This window comes from Leguminivora glycinivorella, chromosome 1 (genome assembly GCF_023078275.1).
Source record: "Leguminivora glycinivorella isolate SPB_JAAS2020 chromosome 1, LegGlyc_1.1, whole genome shotgun sequence".
In the NCBI taxonomy this organism is placed as follows: Eukaryota; Metazoa; Arthropoda; class Insecta; order Lepidoptera; family Tortricidae; genus Leguminivora; species Leguminivora glycinivorella.
In genome coordinates, this window is record NC_062971.1 from 30,406,042 (window position 1) to 30,426,805 (window position 20,764).

The window sequence follows — 20,764 nt, forward strand, 5'->3', positions numbered from 1 at the left end:
TAGTCCGTTTTCAGTATCCGATCCGATATCGGATGTCGGAAGGATTTCAATGGAAAAAATCCAAGATTGCGCCTGTAATGTATGGGATATCGGTCCGACATCCGATATCGGATCGGATAATGTGAAAACTCACTTACATTACAGGACAGTATGTGAATGACCTTGGTGCGGGACGATAATGTGTTAGCAGCTAGCTATACAACTGACTTGTTTGGAAGCCAATCACTTAGCAATCTTTGTAAACGCTATCGAATTAACTTCTATATGTTGTCACCTTGATAACCTATACGTAATGTTGGCGACAATGGACAATGTTGCCAGCGTATAAAATTAATTATAATTCAGGGTAATTCATTTACCCCAAAAACCCTATTATTAAATTCATTCGACATCTTTAATAATGATTCATGTAGTTAAGATAAAAAAAGCCTCACATAAAAATGAAACAAATAATGAAGCACAATCAAATTTTATGTATGTGTGAATTAAAATACTTAGACAATTTTTTTGTTCATTGTCAAGTTATAGCGTAAGTGTTTGCACACTGTCATTGGAAATCATTGTAATAAATATGGTTTGATATATTTTAAAATTGTAGAACAATTTCAAATAATCTTGTTACTTGTTGGAAGCTAATAAGAATTCTTCATAGAAAGTGGCTCCCTCTCAACGCGTTTTCGCCCGACGAATCGAAACTATGTTGATGTGGTAGATTGTGGAAAGATAATTGTTAATGTGGCAACCTTTTAAAAAGAAAGTGAAGTGAAAGAAATGAATTTACGAGAATAGGTCGCACGTCGCATAGATTTTTGGTTGATTTCCTTTTCACTTTGCTTTCGTATTCTCCGTAAGATCTAATAAACTAACGTTAATTTGTGTTTCTGGTTATATTTTGATTCAACGGAGTCGGTGTCGGTGCCGTAACACCGAACGCAAGATAAGTACGAATGTGGACAGCATCTTATTGATTTTCTTTCCTTGCATACGCTTTCAACCAACGCGAAGTGGTGTTAACAATACTAGTGAAGAATCTATGATCTAGTTCGTATTTAACTAACTTTTTAGTCCAGCGACTGGACCGTGTCCCCGGAAATCTGTAAAAATACTTTAGTAAAAATGATGGCAAATTCACTTGACACCGTTAACGCGAATCAACCCACGCAAAATGGTAGCAAGGTGCAACCGAGCAATAATGAGTCGAAGACCAACCTAATAGTGAACTACTTGCCACAGACGATGACACAGGAGGAGATCCGGTCACTGTTCTCGAGCGTCGGCGAAGTAGAAAGTTGCAAGTTGATAAGAGACAAAGTGACCGTATTCCCCGACCACATCCTGAACGGGCAAAGTCTTGGATACGCCTTCGTCAACTACCACAAGGCGGAGGATGCAGAGAAGGCGGTCAACACACTGAACGGGTTGAGATTACAGAACAAGATCATCAAAGTGTCGTACGCGCGGCCGAGCTCTGACGCTATCAAAGGCGCTAACCTGTATGTGTCCGGTTTGCCCAAGCACATGACGCAGCAGGAGCTAGAAAAGCTATTTGGGCCTTACGGCTCCATCATCAGTTCGCGCATCTTGCATGAGAACGTAAACGTGGGCCACCTCCTGCAGGGCGGCGGCGACGGCGAGACCATCCAGGGGCCCTCGCGTGGCGTCGCCTTCATCCGTTACGACCAGCGCTGCGAGGCCGAGGCTGCCATCCGCGAGCTCAATGGCACCGTGCCCCCTGGTGGAACGGGCCCCATGACTGTCAAGTGCGCCAACAACCCCAGCAACCAGAACAAAGCCCTCGCTCCACTGGCCGCATACCTGGCACCGACTTCCACACGCCGTTTCGTCGGTCCTGCGGGCAAGGCTCTCTTGGCCATCAACAAAGGTTTGCAGAGATTTTCTCCCCTAGCCGACCCCCTGATTCAAGGTAATGCTCTAGGAGGCTCAGGTTGGTGCATTTTCGTGTACAATATTGGAGCTGACACAGAGGAAAGCATCCTGTGGCAGCTCTTTGGCCCGTTTGGTGCCGTCCAGAGTGTTAAAATTATAAGAGATCCCACTACCAACAAATGCAAAGGTTATGGATTTGTGACCATGACCAACTATGATGAAGCAGTGGTGGCCATCCAGTCTCTCAACGGCTACTCATTGAATGGCCAGGTGCTCCAGGTCAGCTTCAAAACGAATAAGAGTAAATCTTAAGCTCTGCAAAGTCTAGTCAATAAATTGTAGCTAATACAAAAATGTTGATCATTACTGTCATGGACATCACAAGAGATTGATTAATTTTAGTATGACATAGGTAACAGTGTGACATGAGAATTTTTTTAAGTCAGTGTGAATAACAAGTACAAAATATGGACCTTCCTTTAAGTGACTATCTTCTTGTGGCCTGTTTACAGTAATATTTAAAATACACAAGTTTTTGACATAATGTCAAATTGTCAATTGCCTAGGAAGTAGTTCACAATCTCACATTCAGGGAAGGTTCTATACATAACATCACTTTTTTAATACTTATTTTCTTCATTCATACAACAGTGAGACTGTATTTCTCCCATATTTCTTTTACCTTTCTAATAAGATATCCATTTTATATCATAGTTATTTCTGCTGACGGACACTCACTCTTGATCCAATCAGGTAACTGATGTAGACTAATGGTTCTATCTCAAGCAATTTTAATGTTAAATGTATCACTAAAATTCATATTTAAACTTCTTAATGTAAGCTAGGCAGTGCTAGATGTAACACTGTGTCAGTTATGATGTCCAAGTGGTAAATTAAATATAGTCTACTGAGGTAATCAGGAAATTTTGTAACCCTGTATGTGTATAAACTTCATGGGTAGTTAAGTCCCCAATCAAATACTTTCCTTCTTTGCCAACAAGGATGGAACACCAATAGAAATAGACATTTTTGACCCTCATGTTACCAAGCAATACTTATACATTCAGAAGTCACTATATTTGGCCCTTGTTGAATTTTATCCTGGGCCCAATTTGGTGACTCCAATAAAATCATATTCATAGATACCTATGAATGTTACCTGCCTAAACTATAATAACGGATTTTTTACATCTGCTCTAAACCCAATTTGCATATTACATTAGTTATGGTAAAACATGCACAGAAGTGTGTTAAGCCAAGTTGCAAACCAGGCTAAACAAGTGCATGTACTAGATGTTTTATAAACTTGTATGGATTACATTATACAAGTTCTAGTGATATTATTTACATGATACTGGAACCAATATGCTAGCAGAATTTTCTCAATTCTTGCAATAATATTTTACGGATTGACAGTGCAATATGAAACTTTTTACTATAAGTAAAAGTAAATTAAAGTTTATTATTTATATATATGAAAATGCCAGGTGCAATTATATTTACTTACCTACAAATGTCTATGAAAACTAAAATAGCTGCAATAAAAATAATACTGTTTTATCTTTACTATGGTTTATTTTGTGGACTACCAAAGATGTCAAAGTATATTAATAATTACATACAACTATGACTGATAAAGTAATGTACACATCTTTGAAGTAAGAGAATTCACAGTACTAGAGTGTATAATAGCATTCTACTTCTTCCATTAAATATGTACATGTTTCCGAAAGTTTTACAAATAAGAACCCTCATCTCTCATTGACAAGGACGCTAAATAATGTATTATAATGAAGGTTGATTGTTTGATTTTGAGCTAGACTCAAATGCACAAAATCATTTGAAAAATAGTTTTACTGATATTATTATTCAAACATATATTTATTATACCCTCTTACAGTATATTCATATGTGTAACTCTACTAAATTCCATTTAGGCGTTTTGTGGATAGATATTATTTAAGATTTGATTTGGGTTATTATTGACTATCTTAAAAAGTAATCTCAATCGAAATTATGAAGATGAAGGACCATGACATAACTCTGTAATTATTGATCAACATTTTATTGAACTAAATTTTGTATGTGTCTAATATATGTATCAGACTTGTGCGCACATATTTGTAGTGAATGTCGACTTGACAAACTCTTCTCTGATACGCTAGAGGCAATGCCTGGCTCAAGCTGCAGTTGGAAGGGGCAGATGGGCGGTAGGGCGCCAGCTCCTGCTGAGACCTACAGTAGGTTTAGTGAATATTTAAGCAATACTCCAAGATTGTACCCATTTGCTACCTTTGAACTCGCACAAAATTCAGGCATCAACATGAATTATGATATTGTCTCTCTAATTCATTTAATTAAATAATCATTAATACATACTATTTATTATTACATTTACTTAAGTAATTTTATATTTCATTATAAACATAATTTATTATCGTAATCATAATAGAAATGTAATAGATTTCATTTGATGTTATAATATTAATGTATTGAATATTACTTAGTGTAAGTTTTCTGTAAACTGAGTAAAGATGTACCTACCTATCGCAAGATTTGTGTCGTTCCCATTCGTGTCTAGTAGATTCCGTAACTTCATAGTTAATTACTCATAGATAACATAAATGCATATCAGGTAACATAAAACAACTAAAGAGGTGAGAATTTCTTAAATAAATCGTCTAGAAAGGATAATGAATGCATTTGGAATAAGTATTTTCTTTAATTTCTTATTCACATAAGTATAAATGTTTCATTAAGGTATATAATTATTTATTTAAAGTACTTAACTACACGGAACTAGTCAGCTATAATTTTGCGCAACATAAATTATTATATTTAGAGTTTAAATAAACTGTGTTCTCTAATTTAAACTTAAATGTAGTTGCTTAGGATTTTGAGTTCAAATTATGTTGGTGTGGTGTTTGGTTAACGTAAGTTTGTATTATAACACGGGCCGAGCTCGGCAACTTCCACGCCGGACCACCGACGCGCACACCTCGCCGTCTTTGGTCCTCGTGGAAGCCAGCGGGCGGCTCCGGAACTTCATATAACACAGCGAAATGCAAATGTGTTTGGAACTAGTCAGGTTAAATGTACCTCTTCATTTCTTTGCAGTGAAAAAAAAATTCAATGTTTCATACGTTGATTTCATAGATATTAATTAACTTGTTTAAATTTGTCCAAGTAGTACCGTCGAAAACAAAATAAGTCGCCTTTTCTGGCTGGCACTGAAATAGGCTAGGTATTTAGTAAGATTACGACAACGCTTAAAAATTTTGTTCTCGACTGGGCAGCTGGATAATTTAAAATTGTCACGCGTTTTAATAGTTAGGGCATTCATTTATTACTTAATTGTAATTTAATGTATATTGTGTCGTCCCTGGCTTGGATGAAGGAGCAATGGATTATAGAAATATTGCTCATAATAATAGGGTTCCGTACCTTAAATACTTGGTCGTGAGATTAATTCGCGTCGCCGAAATCATCGGGACTATGCGAATTTCTCTTTATAGTTTCAATTACAGTAATAATTAAATGAATTTGGGTTCTCCCATGCTTTATGAAACAGTCTAGGGACAAATTCCGTGTTCTAACCCAGTTTATGACCATCTAAGCTTTCGGTGTTTGCTTCGGCTAGACCCTTGGTTGGCCTCTCCACACTTCCAGTAAATGACTCTCGAACTGAGCTGCTACTCCTACGTCACTGGTACGGAATCCTCCAATCATAACTTCACTAAATTCATACCGCTGCCATTACACCTGACCCATTTAAAGTTTTGTTCTCCATTCATATTTTGTGTTTTAGTTTTTTGTTTGTGTTTAGATTAATTTAATTTAACTACTAACATTTCGTTTTTTTAGGCGTCTTATGTATATTTAACCACATTAACAATTTTGTTTATTATTTTTGTTCTGAGAGCTGCCGAGACTGCGGCGCCAGGCGCGACAGTCTCGGCGGCCCTACCTCGGGCAGGTTTGGGTATCGTAAGGTTTTGGCCTAGGATGTAGTTCTAGAGTTATTTAAGACAAAGTACAAATCGCCGATAAATGTATGAGGAAATACAAACATGTGGACTTGCTTACATTTAATTTTGGAATAATGTCAACGAATGTAATCTGATGTAGGTAATATATAGACATTAAAATATTGACATTAGCAATAATATAAAAAATGTTTTATTTTTACCTACACCGACTATGATATTAAATGTATTTGTATTATCATAAGACGTGACATACAATGGCAAATAGAAATCATTGATTTTGTTTAAACATAAAAGATTTAAAAAGCTCCCAACTTGTTTTAAATCTAGGTGAATAAACAATAACCCTCGCGTAGAAACGAATCAGTAGCAGGCGAGGGCTCTGTTTAAACAAAATTGGAACACCCAGTTTTAAGCCACCAGATTTGCTAGGAGGGTGAAACGATGTCACCCCTAGAGTTCATTGCTCCCCGAGTTCCGCTGGCGCAGTCGCACTGGCGTCCCCCTCACGTTGCCTTGGAAATATTAGTTCCAGCGCACGCCAACTTATTTATGAACTGCAATTAACTGCATCATAACAAGGGACGAGGAAATCGATACGATTTTTTGCGAACTATGTGAGCGTCTGAATTGTAGATTGCCCTTTTGAGCGGCTTTTAGTCGTATGTTTTGTATGTATTGATCTAAATAGAAAACTACTTTCTGATGAATAAAGCGCAATAATTATGGCCTCGTCTCAATTATTTGAAGTAAATGAATAGACGTGTTATTAAATGCAAAACATAAGAAAAACTACGAAAACGATATTAGTCAATTTTGTACTGCTCTACAATCGACTGCCTATTTGTGCACCTCAAACGAGTTAAACATAATAACGCTAATAATTAATTCAATTTGAGGGAAATCGGTAAGTTCATTACCTGAATCATTGAACGCCGGAAAGCCACCCTGCCCTTGGCGTTCATTGACCTATCAACCCTACGTTGAGGCAGCTACGTCATGTCATTATTACATTCATTTTGTAGCTTATACGCAGTTCTTTTCTATAAATTCTACGTAATAGTTATTTGTTATACAAGGGGGCAAAGTTGTATTTTAACGCCGAGTGTGGAATTGAAAAAAGAGCAAGTGAAAGGATTCTATAGTTGAACCACGAGCGAAGCGAGTGGTTCGAGAATAGAATCCTGAACTTGCGAGTTTTTAAACACACGAGAAGTAAAATACATTTGCACCCGAGTGTAACACAAAACTTTTCCCCTCACTATAGCGAGGAAACTACAACGCAAAAAATGCGTTTATCACTGCTTTCAGTAGTTCCACAGGTGATAATAGTTATTTGTTATACAAGGGGGCAAAGTTGTATTTTAACGCCGAGTGTGGAATTGAAAAACGAGCAAGTGAAAGGATTCTATAGTTGAACCACGAGCGAAGCGAGTGGTTCGTGAATAGAATCCTGAACTTGCGAGTTTTTTAACACACGAGAAGTAAAATACATTTGCACCCGAGTGTAACACAAAACTTTTCCCCTCACTATAGCGAGGAAACTATGTATACATCGCAAAAAATGCGTTTATCACTGCTTCCAGTAGTTCCACAGGTGGTAAATCATCTTTATTACTAGATTCACCTACTTTTATCAATTTTAAAGCAGTTAATTTGACTTTATTCAAGGTCAAATTACTTTACCCACTAGTGGATAAAATGCGTTTTTACCCGCTGGTATTAAAGGACAAAATACGTGTTTCCGAGCTAGTGAGGGGAAAATCATCTTTATTACTAGATTCACCTACTTTTATCAATTTTAAAGCAGTTAATTTGACTTTATTCAAGGTCAAATTACTTTACCCACTAGTGGATAAAATGCGTTTTTACCCGCTGGTATTAAAGGACAAAACACGTGTTTCCGAGCTAGTGAGGGGAAAAATTACTTATAAACAATGCCTTGTCATCTATTTAATGAAGTAGGATTTATGTAAAACTTGGCTGTATTTTTAACATCATGTTTATACATAACATATAATGATAATGAGTACTAAAAGCGAGGAAAACACTCAATATTTTAACTAGGCGAACTTGTTTCAGGGATCTCATCCAGTTAAAGTTTCAAAGATATGTTTCAGACGGTTATCAAGATTGCTTAACGTTAAATTCTGGGCGTTATAGGTAGTAAGTCGCAATACCGCCGACTTGGAAGTAAATACTTTGCTTTAATGCAGTTTTATGTTTTTAGTTCTGCATAGGTATCGTATTTTCCGGTGGAGCCGAAGTGCAATTTTCGTCAAGCTGGCTAATGTGAGTTGTCTAAGGTTAGGTAGGGTTTGGAAATTAAACACAAGGCAGGTAATAAGCGCACATCAAACGTATATAGTTCATAGAATTACATGATTAACATATTTTATATTTATATAAACTCACAACATCGGTCTAAAATATTAAACCTGAATAGCAATACAGAATAACGTTATATTTTAGATTTCACGACATCCATTTATCATTTTTGTTATTAAAATCTTTAGCCTTTTTTGAGCTGTTAAAAGAATAATGATGTCAAGCTTGTTTCGCATTTATTGTATAATTCTGAAAAAAGTCCATGAACTTGACCTTGTCCAAGTTGTATTGTTACGTTGTAAAACGAGTCGGACACGACATCCAACTTCGAGTTAAATTATATTCTCGGAGAAGTCACAGTAACTACAATAAGGCGCTTTTACATCCCTCCGTTCGCCGGCTATTAACCTAAAACTTAGTACGCGGGCCGTGTAAGGGCACAGAATATATAATAGTACAAGTATTAATTGTATGTAGTCTCAGCAATCCGCAATGTAACTAAAATCGCATGCGAGTTCACGCATCAAAATAAGTCTAGATCATACATAAATCTTCAAGTCTCAGACTTCTCAGAGCGCTTTTCCGTGCTCAACCTCTGCGCGCTCTGAGGCGTAGGCTCCATATTAGACGCGGAGCCGAAATGCGCCTTCTTGCCGGCGAGGGCGGCTCGGCGCAGGCGTGTTGCGCGCACCAGCTCCGGCGTGCGTGGTCGACGTATCGGGGTGGTGGATGCCATGCGGAGATGTGCGTATAGCGGAATCTAGAAAAAGAAAATAGGAGTAAGTACTTACATTTAACCTGCCTTTCACACGTAAAACGAACACAAAATGATAAATAGATCGGGCTAGCATTTACCCGGTGTGAAGCTAGGAACATACTACGCGGACGTCCGCGGTCGCGCGACCGCGACCGATCAGTGTGCACGGTCTTCGGGACGTGGCTTTGGCTGACCAAAACATCCAGCGAGCCAGATTTCGATCGGACGTCCGCGCGCTCAAGGCCACGTCCATGACCGACGATCGATAGTTGGCATGGTTAAGTGTATATTCATTGTCTAGATCCGCGTCCGCGGTCGCTCGACGGAGGCGGCGGACGTCCGCGTAATATGTTCCTAGCTTGAGAAGGTATGCCCGCCTCATACTCAGTTTTATAACTTACTATCTACCCGAAAGTCATTCAACACAATCGGTGTTTACATGTCTGAACGGTGCGACAGTTTGAAGTGATGGCCGAGCAGCGATTCTTCTCACGGCGCGCCGAACGTGCCTTTGCGTAATTTATCAATCTCGAAAAAAGCGAACTCCACATTAAGATCCTCAGTTTTATAACTCACCGTCTGCAGAGAATCATCGAGTACAATCGGTGCCTGTGTCTCGGGACGGCGCGGCAGCTTGAAGTGGTGCCCGAGCAGCGGGTCCTCGCACGGCGCGCCGAAGGTCCCCGAGCGCAACTCGCGCTCCGTGATGTCGCGCAATTTGTCGATCTCGATCTGACCGGGTACGTAACGCGACACGTATCCGCCGCGGAACACCTGTGCACGAAAGAGTTAAAAGTTTCTTACTAAAATATACCTTCCAGTTTTATAATTAGTAACGGTACCTACATAGTACATACATATCTGGATTATGGTATTAAGAGTACTCGCTCCTACCGACTGCGCCATTTAACAATTTGTAATAAAACATTATTTAAGTTCGTAAACGTAGTTTTTCTACATATATGGCGCTATATTACCGCACTACTTAGGTAATGAGCTCATGGCGCTGACGCAACTAATGTCAAAAATGGACATGGCCATATATTATGCACTTTACTTACTGTAAAACGTAGTACTACTGTAAAACATGTGCGAAGAGGAATTCGTAACTCGTGCCGATTTAAAACACTCCCTTCAAACGTGTTTTAATTTGTAGCCACTGGTTGATAGATCGCTGTTCTAATTTCCTCTTTTCGGCACTTGTATCATAATGTACTGCGAGTGCGAGTTACAGTAAGATAATCAAATGAATGATGGTTTTTTGTTAAAAGCTAAATCTATTCAGTATCAATAAATTGAGGATACGAAAGTTCACCTTCATAGTGGTAAAGCTGGCGACCTTCTTGACATCAGGTGGCACAGACGTTACATCCAAGTTCCAAGGATGAAAAGAGCCCAGGGTCTGCAAGTACTCGCCAGAAAGACGCCATACTCGAACACTGTAGTCTGAACTGCCACTGCATGGAGAGATTATATTTAACCCATTGAACGTCAAAAACTCCTAAAGCACGCCTGATACTGAGTATAACGGCTTAAACATAAAGTTTAATATCGCAGATTGGCCTAGATCCCCGCGCTTCTTTGGAGCGTCGATTTCTTTAGTAGTCAGAGCTATGGAAAAACTGCATTGCTCCCACGCCAAAGTTGCGTCGAGAAGCAGCTATAAAGTTGACTAATAATGACGCTGATACTTGGGATACGCTAATGTGGGGTCTGTTAAAGTGATATGGTATTCGTAAAGCTTTAGCCTGCGCAGAGTACCTGAGAAGTAGCTTGTACTCGTCGATATACGCGAGAGAAGTCACGCAACGCACATGGCCTTTATAGCTGTTCAGCAGTAAGGGCAAGGGCTGATCGCGCACGCAGCGCTTGGCTCGACCCTCGATGCGATCGCGCCACAAAAACGGGAACTCGAGGCGAAGAGCTGGCATGTTGATGTGTACCTGGGAGGGAAACAAAGTCGTCCTGTATGAAATGAAAGAAAAACTAGTACTTAGTATCCTTTAAAACCTAAGATGCCAGACCAGAGGCTTACGACATAGCCTCCAGAACTCACCTTTGCAATAATAGACTCAGCATTGAGCAGATATAGAGCCTACCAGATGATGGTATCACTACGGATTTCCTCAGAATATATTGTATAGATAGATTGAAGTAATAGTAATTTGTTTGCAGGAGGGATCACCTCTCTGCATCTGACAAGATCTGACGGTAGGTACATAATAATCCAACGGCATTAAGTATTTTATCTCCCTTTTGCCTCGCGTGTCAGATACTACGCATAAAATGACACAGTTCTGACAGTTCTTCTCCAGGCTTGGTACTAACCTCCTTATTAACAAGATAGTTCGTCATAAGCCAAGTCTTGATGTATCCCACAGTGGTGCCAGTGAAGAGGTAGTTGTTCTTCGTGTCCGTTGCCAGCGCCGAGACGTAGTCGCCAGCTGTGTGCACGGCTTGGAAGGAGCCCTGGAACCCGCCGGCTGAATGGTCGGACCACGCTTGCACCATGCCGTTTTCGACGGACAACATTAGTGATGCTATAAAAAAGGATTGTAATATTTCGATATGCTTAGCCATAGATAAAGATACGTAAATCTCTTTGGTGGCGAAAAATTTTATGAGGAACCGATCAGCTAACAAAGAAAAATAACCAGCGTGGAAAACGGAAGAGCTGTCTTACCATAACTGTATTAAAGATGACGATATTGATAAATACAAACGAGGATATAATGTTATGGATGGTGAAATGGACTAGCACTATAGCTGTGTACTCTAGTCTGTAAAGCAGATCTTCACTACATCTAACTTTCGGACACCTGAAATTACTGCCGTGACGAAGCAAACGTATGGACAGCCAATGGGGCGAGACGCAACGCAGAGTCGAGATGCGAGACAAATATGATTGAATTGAATCATTTTTACTAACCAACGCGCATATGCATAGGCCTCGTCTCCAGGAAGACCATGGCGTGCACGGCGAGATGGCGCATAGCCTGCGCCCGCTGCGGGAGCGAGACAGTAGATACACGCCGCGCGCGAGCCTTCTGGACCGCCGCCGCCGTGTCCACGCCGCGCCCACTCATACTGCTGCAATAGCAAAACAACATTCAACCAAATCTAGTGTTCGTCTCCTTGGTTCGTGAGATGGCGCATAGCCTGTGCCCGCTGCGGGAGCGAGACAGTAGATACACACCGCCCGCGAAGCTTTCTGCACCACCGCCGCCGTGTCCACGCCGCGACCACTCATACTGCTGCATTACCAAAACTTTTTACCACATAATTGGTTCACGAACCAATCACGGTATGGGGTTAGAAACTGTAAAGGTTTGCACACATAGATGGCGATTGTGTCATAGATTCTCCCTGTACCTATTTATTTTGTTCCGCGAATTTTTGCAACATTAAGCTCTAGCTCCCAGTTCAGAAAATTCCAAAAAAAAAAACAATGTTTTTACACAATACACAGGGACAGCGCAAGCTATGTTGGCGCTACCTGAAAAATATTTCTACCGGCAACTTCACTGCAGGAGCTTTGGGTCCAAGCCTAAATGCTATCTACATAGGTAAGTAAGGAATACCTGGGTCTGTGCGCGGACGAAGAATGCCGTTTGGCAGCCGCACCAGGACTAGCGGCGCGGCTTAAGTCGCGCTTGTTGAATTGCATCTTGATGCGCAGCATTGGCTCCGTGCACGAGAACATTCTGCAAGGAAGATTTCGTAATCACAATAAAAACCTACTAATATTCCTCCTTCACATCCACAACGGTATCCATAACGGTATATATAACGGTACCGAACCGACAGCTAACTGAGACGGCACCAGAAACCGATTTTACCTATATCACTTAAATTTGAGCTACTAACTAGAATTTCTTCCTTCATCAGCTTTCTATAAAGTAGGCAATAGATTAACCTAATGAACATCCTCTTGACCAACTCTTGACAATGCTAGGTTTAATAGGTCGCCATTTGATGGCTTTTATCTAACTTACCGATGATTGACCATCTTGACTGATGACGAGTTTGATTATTTGGCGCTTGACTGATTAGTAAATCCAAGACCCTGGAAACAATAACGTCTTTCCTATATCCTCTCACCTGTACGGCTGACCGGTCTCCAACTTCCACAGTATCATCTCGGAGTTGTAGGAACTGGTAGCAAGACAAAACGGCATACGCGCCGCCGCGGCCAGGACATCGTCACTATGCCGAGTCTCCCACGATTTGCCTGTCGTGGCTGTGCCGGTGTCCTCGAACTCTGTCACGTGTCGATTCCACCCAACTGCCATAATGCTGTAAGTAAAAGATTATTTCATCCATTGATAATGGTCATATGGAACATTTTACGGCAGTAGTGCTTAACTTACCGCCCTTCAACCCAGAACACACCGGTAACTTCACAATTGTATTCAATCATCAAGGTTCGCAGACAGAGGCCAGAATTAAAATTCCAAGTCTGTAATGTTTAGAAATTTTAAACTTTAAATAGTACATATATGCTGTTGGTCGGGAATGAAGTGCGAAACAAAGAAAATGTATGTTTTAAATCGCATCTGCTATCTCACAATGGGTCTACGAATGTCCTTGGTCTGTAATACAATACGAAGATGTCATAGAAGGGTACGTAATAGGGTTATTGAATTTAATATAATTAATTACATCTGTACGAATAAATACATTTTTTAACCTTAAGCGAACCATCTCTTGCGCCAGTACACAGCAGCTGGTAACCTGGGTCGAAGCAGGCGGCAGTGATTTCCACCGGGATCTGCTCGCCATGGAGTTGCCGGGTATGCGCGTCCCTCATCATCACATTGCGTTTACCTTTCATAAAACACTCGTATCATATATTAATTACGCCACGATTGACTTAAGTAAGTAAAAGGTGATAAGGTAAATACAAATTCTCACCAGTTAACGGGTTCCAGTTGATGATGATGCTGTCCAACCCACATGTGATGATCACTTTAAACAGAGGATTGTAGAGTATCTTCGAAATAGCCCTCGAATGCGTAAAGCCATCCGTATGGTTAGTGTTCAGTTGCTCATCCAATACCAGAATTGCAATCTTGATGGCTGCCAGAATGAATTCTCGTGTAGCTGGGTTGTAGACGGCTGAAATTGGGGTACGCTCGCCGATTTCAGAAGGCACATCTATATACGTCTGTAAATGACAAGACCACATGTATTCTAAGTACCTATCCTAACTGCTTGTCATCGCAGGCGGGTCAAACATTCAAGCAGGCCTTTATTAGTAGAGCCAGGAAAATACTTGCAATCTTTTACCTGAACACAATTCTGCCCTTGAACATCCCAGACCTTGATAACCCTGTCTCTTGACAGCGAATAGATGGTCTGTCCACCGTTCTGCAGTACGAGGGAAATTATGCCCGCGTGGTGACCCTGGAGGACCAAGTTCGGAGCAGCAGGAACGAAGGGGCTCCACACGCGAACCGTGCAGTCTGGACCGCCTGTCACTAGTACATGGGTTTCCTCGTCAAACGCGAAGCATTGGATCCCCTAAAAATTAACCGATGATGTCACTTCAAAGTCTTTAGACGTCTCGCGGTCGGCAGGGGTCTGGGCAATTAGGTAGTCAATAAATTCTTTCACGCATATGGACAGCGTTATTAACAAGAGCGAACTTTCATCAGCCGGACCTAAGTGAGCTTGAACCTAATTTTTCGAAAGGGGTATTTTATTTCATTTATCCCTTCAGGTGGCGAAATCCGGGAGCCGACCGCACGTAAAGTGGCAGGTAACCGGGAGCCGGACTTGAAATAAAAAGCTGTTGAGTGGCAAGGATACCGATAAAATGACAGAAAAAGTTTACCCTTGAGTGGCGGGGCCCTCACGGGTGGTCATCGCGAATGTCACTTGTATTACAAAAATTATAATTTCTCAAAAAGTGTAGGGATGTTGTGCATAAACCATATATCACTGGATTCATTATGAAACGGCTAAAATCATTCCATAGCAAAAAAATACATTCCATTTATGTGAATTTTGCTAGACTCGATCAAATATCAGGTGGCTACGTTTTCCACTTCCATGTATTAAAGTAACTTTATTTAGGAAAACAAACAGTAAATTGTATAAAAAAGTAATTCAGGGACTTAAATATACATTTATTTACACTTATATCCCTTTTTTTAACATATTACAGTACAATTTTTGCAAAAAAGACGGTTTTTAAACACGTGTCTCAAATATGGCAGGCGGTTGGTCCAATCAAATTGGGTCATATTTCAAGCTGTTTTGAAGTTGAGGGTGTTGGACCTTTACTGAATGCCGTCCTTGTTTAGTGACGAATGGTTCGTGCAAGTGTGAGGAAGCTAGATACAGTTTTAGACGGTTTTATTTATATATTTAGGTATATCGTCGCACGGGGTCCGGGAGCCGGTCCCTGCCACTTATCGGCTTGTTTTTCCCAGAGTCCGGCTCCCGGCGCCTGCCACTTAACGGAATGTTTTATAAAACGACCGTGCCACTTATCCCCTATGCAACTTGTAGCTCCGCCACCTGAAGGGTTATATAAAGGGGTATTTTATTGACTCAAGGTTTTGAGGGTAGCAAAGCAAGCACATTTTTAAAAAAGTCTTAGGACTTACGTAGGTAGCAAAAGTGATTCAGCTCAGCATATTTAGATTAGATTAGTACCTTATCGACGTGGAACATATTGTGTGTTTTGGAGCCCTGCAGATCGCACATAAGCAGCGCATCGGGGCATGTGGCGCAGGAAACGAGGCAGTGCAACGGCGAGTAGTACGAAACTTGTCGCACCCAATCTGTGTGGACTCGAGCTTTTTCAATCAGTCGCAATTCTGGTAACGCACGCTGGTGAAGTAAACAAACATTTAATAACAAAAAATCTAGGCAGGATAGATAACGTTCTTGATCAAACTACTTATGTAGATTCAAAATAAATTGAAGGACTTCGGCTCGCTCATTCCTTATAGTAGGTAGGTGTTACCTGGTTGCGGACGAGTAGTTCGGGATGCCTGGGACCTCGCCGTATATCACGGCGGCGGCTATAGAGGGGTTTTAGTGGGTAAACCAGGTTTCATCTGCCTAGGGAGTCCATCATAACCATCCCAGGCCCATCCCCGGGCCTGGGTGGTATGCGCGTAATGCATTTCCCCTCTTTAAAAGAAAGTTAGGTATTACCTACAACAACAGTGGTCTTTTCGGGCGACTAGAGTTTCCGATCATCGGAGTCTTGTCTTCTCTATGGTTCCTGCTCGACGCAACAACGTTCGAAGACGAAGTCGCTCAAAAGATGCTAGTGTGGGACAGTGGTTCTTGAAGTCGGATTTGGAGCGTCAGAGAGTTCCGAATACCTACAGATCTTCGTGTCAAGTTCAAGTTTTTTTATTAGTGTAGGTAATATTTTAATAAAATATCTAAAATTGCTATATTTTTATCATACCTTACGTTGTAGGTCAATATGTCGCACCGTCTGCAACGGTTTTCCAGCTTCATTCCGGAATGGTCCTCGCTCGATTGGAGAGAACTGCAGAACCCGCACATATCCTCCAACGTCTCCAAGAATCAAGATGCAGTTCTCGTTTATGTCCTTTTGAAAGTAGTAGTACATTGTGCATATCTATAAAAGAGAAAGAGTGACCACTGTTTAATCTAAAACGAGAACTTTGTGTAAACAAAAGATAGAACGTACACCAAAATCGTCAGAATTTTGTCCAGAATACTCACCTATTTCATATTTTGTGGCCTGAGGATTCGTGCAGTCTGTCTGTCATTAGTGGTGCGGTTTTCAGCAATTATATTACACAGTGGCATCCCAGGCCAAACGCGGTCGTGGCAGACCACGTATGCGATGGCGATACGAGCTAGACTCCTTTTTGAAAGAATAGCCAAGTACTGCTCAACACCGGGAGGAATGAAAGAAGCGCGGAGAGGTCTTTGCTCAGTAGGTGGGACATTACAGGCTCTCAATAACAATATGTAACAGAAAAAGATTAAATCATCCTGTGAAAATTGTGAAATACTAGCCATGTACTCCCAGCTAGTGATCACAATCTTGAGCGTGAAGGTCTTCGCCGTGATGTCGTAGAAGCGCAGGTCGCGCTCCGTCGAGCTGGTCACCAGCATGTTCACGTCCGGAAGGCACACGCAGTCTGTCACCCACGTAGTGCGCACTTTCAGGACAGCTGGCAGACATATTTACCATTATTACCATTGTCAATCGACTAGTAGGTGCTAATTATAGTTATTAGTGAAGTCAACGGTTGGCACAGTATAACCATTAACCACTTTTAAGGATAGTTATCGGCGTTTTACTGCGTATGAAATAAAGAATATTTATAAGTGTGTACTGACGACTAGATGAATAAGCGGTACGAAGCATCGCCATGTTCAGTGTCCACCAGTTGAGTTGACCATCGCGGCTCGCCGTGATATATGAGCCCTGCATTGGACTCATGCTGCGATCCTGCAAACACAGTCACAAATAATAATTGTTGTACTATGTTATGATAACAATAAGTGAATAAGCCGACAGGTCCCTCTAGTATAATAATATTGTTGGACAGCACTCCTATAATGTGATAGCGGTGCTGCGAGCACATGATAGTGGATCGATCCAATATTATTTAGTGGATAGTGATTAGTGAGTTTAGAAGGATACCTATCGATGGTAACCTTCGTGACATAAGTATGTCGTGGTTAAATGTTACGTCAGAATGTATTGGTGGAAAACATTTGCAACATCAGTGTGGAAAAATCGTAGCCGAGATTCGCCACCTAAACGCTTCAAAATATGAGTCTACCCGATAGTCCAAAGCGAAGTTCCTCATAAAGCCAAAGACGCAAAACGTCTCAGGGAGGCGCAATTTTGTGAGTCGCAGCAGATGGTGAGCGAATTTCAAAGCACTCAGATCACTTAGTGGCAAAATACCGAAATGGGCGTCCCGACGGTGACGATCGAGTCCGCAGTTAATCTCTTAATTATAACTCTTAAGCATTATTATAAAAATAATAGTGATGAACATTAGGCGCCCTGTGAAGTAAAAATACCCCAAAATATGTCAAAGACCGCAGCTCTGCAGAGTGCAGACGATAAAAGCTTGAAAGTTCGCGGATTCGCCGCTGGCGGGTTGTCTTAATTAATCGAGTCAATAGGAAAAAAAATCGCGCTTACTATTTATAATTATCTGCTCTTTTAGTAAGGACAAATTCCGAATCTGCTTTCCTGACTTGGCCACTATAGTGCCCCATTTTGTTTGTTATTTTATGTACAATGATATCCACGTTCAGCCACACGTAACTATACCAGGGTGCGACTACGAAAGTTCAACCATTTGTCCCTTTCGCACTCTGTCTGATGAAATCCATAAATTGTGTATTGCGTTAATCTTCAAATTACGGCACTAGTATGAAAAAAATTTCGCGCTCGCTACGCTCGCGATTTTTTTTCCTACGTAGTGAATCTTCTTCCCAAGGGCGCCGAAAATTTATGCCCAGGGGGCCGATTTTTGAGTCTCACGGCGTTCGAATTCAGAAAATTGTCACTGAAAATAATAGGCAATTGGTGAATTGCCGTTTTCAACCGGTATTTTAGTGAAAGTGAGACTCAAAAATCGGCCCCCTGGCGGTGAACTAGTGGCACCTCGTACAACTGGTCGCCAAACCTATATATTATCCTTTCTTGGAACATTTGATATCCGAGTTATCTCCGAGTCATTGGTCAACCCTGGAGCCTGAAAAAAAACCTAGACCTGCTATTGGGGCCATCGACCAGTGTGATCCAAATTTCTTTTTTAACCTTAAATAGGTTAAAAACATTTTTGCGTAATAGGACGGGACAAGAGCGCCTCACGGGGCCAGCCCTTATGTCTATCCATAGGGAAATAGCTGCCGTGATAATAGACGCTAATGATATTGTCAATCAACTAATTTTAAGAAGAAAACGATTAAATATAGTTTTATAACGAAGTAGTGTCTTTTTTTTTGCATCATTATTAATTAAATGTTCGAGACCTCTTTTTATCCGGTTGAGTTCATGACCCGGACCCCCCCCTTAGACTTTCTATATATACGTGCTTGACGATTCGTAAGCGTTTCGTGAAGCGTTTGTGCACAGGACAGAAAAATATATTGGATACGGGATAGCGGTGCTGCGAGCTCATGATCGCCCCGTGATAGTGAATCGTCATTTATCAGTGCAGAACATTGAGGTATATGTACTACGTACTAGAGGCGACGTTGCCAAGCGAAAACACTGCACATGCTGACAAATGCGCGGGGTGGGGGGAGCGGCCATTTACGCATAGAGTAGGTCTACCATCAGATGTGACACATTATTATATTCTGCCTAATGGGAATTTTACATTTAGTTACGATTCGTAAGCGTTTCGTGAAGCGTTGTTTCCTCAGCACAGGACAGAAAAAAAGAAAACTATATTGGATACGGGATAGTAGGAACAATGTAAATGGCACATCTGCGCGGTTAACTTTTTCTAGTCTATGATTGCGTCACCAAAATGGCGGCAGTCCGCTGCGATGAAATGTCACACCTTGACTTTTATTTGATTTTTTCTGATTAGAACAATTTTTAAGCACACAAGAACGCATTATTCACGTGGATCGCCCCGACTGTGATCCATGGACCGCAGTGGGGTGAATCGTCGCCTCTATTTGTATACAATGGTGCAGAACATATTGGTGGTAACCTTTGCAACATCAGGACAGAAGCATATCTTGATATAGGATGGCGGTGTTGAGAGCGCATGATGGTGGGACGCCCCATGATGGCCAGCTGCAGCGACGCACGCTGGTTCTCAGGGTCGTTGGTGAAGTAGCCCAGCAGCAGGTGCGACACCAGCTCGTCCCACTCCATCTCGCCGTTGCGGTTCGTATTTATCTAAATCAGTTTTTCAAATTAAATATAGTTCATTCGGACAAATACAGGCATGTGTAAACTTTATTCCTGACCTACACGAAAGCGGCCATAAGCATTACAGCAAAAATATAATTGACCTTTTAATACGAGTAAATAATAAGATTTGAAGTAAACCTTCAGAAACAATATATTGAACTCTTCGTCATCGTATTCCAAGTTAAATTGGATCCTCAAAAGGTCCCTAAATTGATTTGGGAGCAATCTGTGCAGGTATGCCTCTTGAAAAGCGTTCTTCAGCACTATCATATCGGGCATGGTGCAGCGCTCGTGCAAGGGTACGTTGCGCCACCGCTGACGCACTGCTAGCGACGGAGACGCATCCGACATCCTTGATGAGGTCGACATTACCACAATTTCGCTTTCATTAGCCATGGTCCTCGGTAAAATAGTAATTATCTAATATGATTAATCCTGTAATACAAAATAATAATATGACAATGTTGTTTGTTTTTATTGTTGACAAAACAGTGTCAACTGTGTGCAACGTTTATAAACTTCGCGCACTTGGGACGGAAAAGGAAATCGCTAAAGCGTTTTTTCACCTTGATATGTGCACAGCTTTACAAAGGTGCCCTGTGTAAAAGGTTAGCGCAAAACGTCTCAAAGGTGTCAAAGACGTCAAAGTTAGGCTTGTGCCGTTTCGTTCGTTGATCGGAGCGCTCCGATCTCGTTCAATCGCTCCCATGAACTAGTTCGCTCTTTTAGGTCTTTTGCTCATTTAGTTCAGCCAGACCAGCGACCACTGCGGTCGGAAAGATCAGAACGAATGGGACCGAATAGTGTCAAAATTATACAAATAGTCCACAGATAGTAACATTCCGGGCCGAAAGGTTGTAAGTAACCGAAGTTTAATATGAAAACTTGACTTTTTTTGTTGCTCTG

General features: G+C 41.1%; 2 protein-coding genes across 2 annotated transcripts; one reads left to right on the forward strand and one right to left on the reverse strand.

Annotated features, from left to right (window-relative positions):
• The first annotated feature begins 771 nt into the window (after positions 1-771).
• LOC125226738 (ELAV-like protein 1) lies at positions 772-6,062 on the forward strand. Its single transcript, XM_048130826.1, has one exon. The coding sequence runs from the start codon at positions 1,117-1,119 to the stop codon at positions 2,197-2,199; it is 1,083 nt and encodes a 360-aa protein (XP_047986783.1). The 5' UTR covers positions 772-1,116; the 3' UTR covers positions 2,200-6,062.
• Positions 6,063-8,228: 2,166 nt separating this feature from the next.
• On the reverse strand, positions 8,229-20,278 carry LOC125227761 (WD repeat-containing protein on Y chromosome-like). Its single transcript, XM_048132079.1, is given in 19 exon segments — positions 8,229-8,961; positions 9,535-9,732; positions 10,274-10,415; positions 10,720-10,901; positions 11,287-11,498; positions 11,888-12,048; positions 12,540-12,662; positions 13,060-13,254; positions 13,329-13,417; positions 13,649-13,785; positions 13,873-14,125; positions 14,248-14,481; positions 15,622-15,798; positions 16,391-16,567; positions 16,975-17,132; positions 17,302-17,413; positions 19,653-19,678; positions 19,681-19,843; positions 19,997-20,278. Coding segments are annotated over 19 exon segments (3,204 nt in total). The 5' UTR covers positions 20,255-20,278; the 3' UTR covers positions 8,229-8,754.
• Positions 20,279-20,764: the final 486 nt, after the last annotated feature.

What these genes read in the sequence shown, in the direction of transcription:
- LOC125226738 (XM_048130826.1), top strand. Translation starts at nt 1,117, where the DNA reads ATGATGGCAAATTCACTTGACACCGTTAACGCGAATCAACCCACGCAA.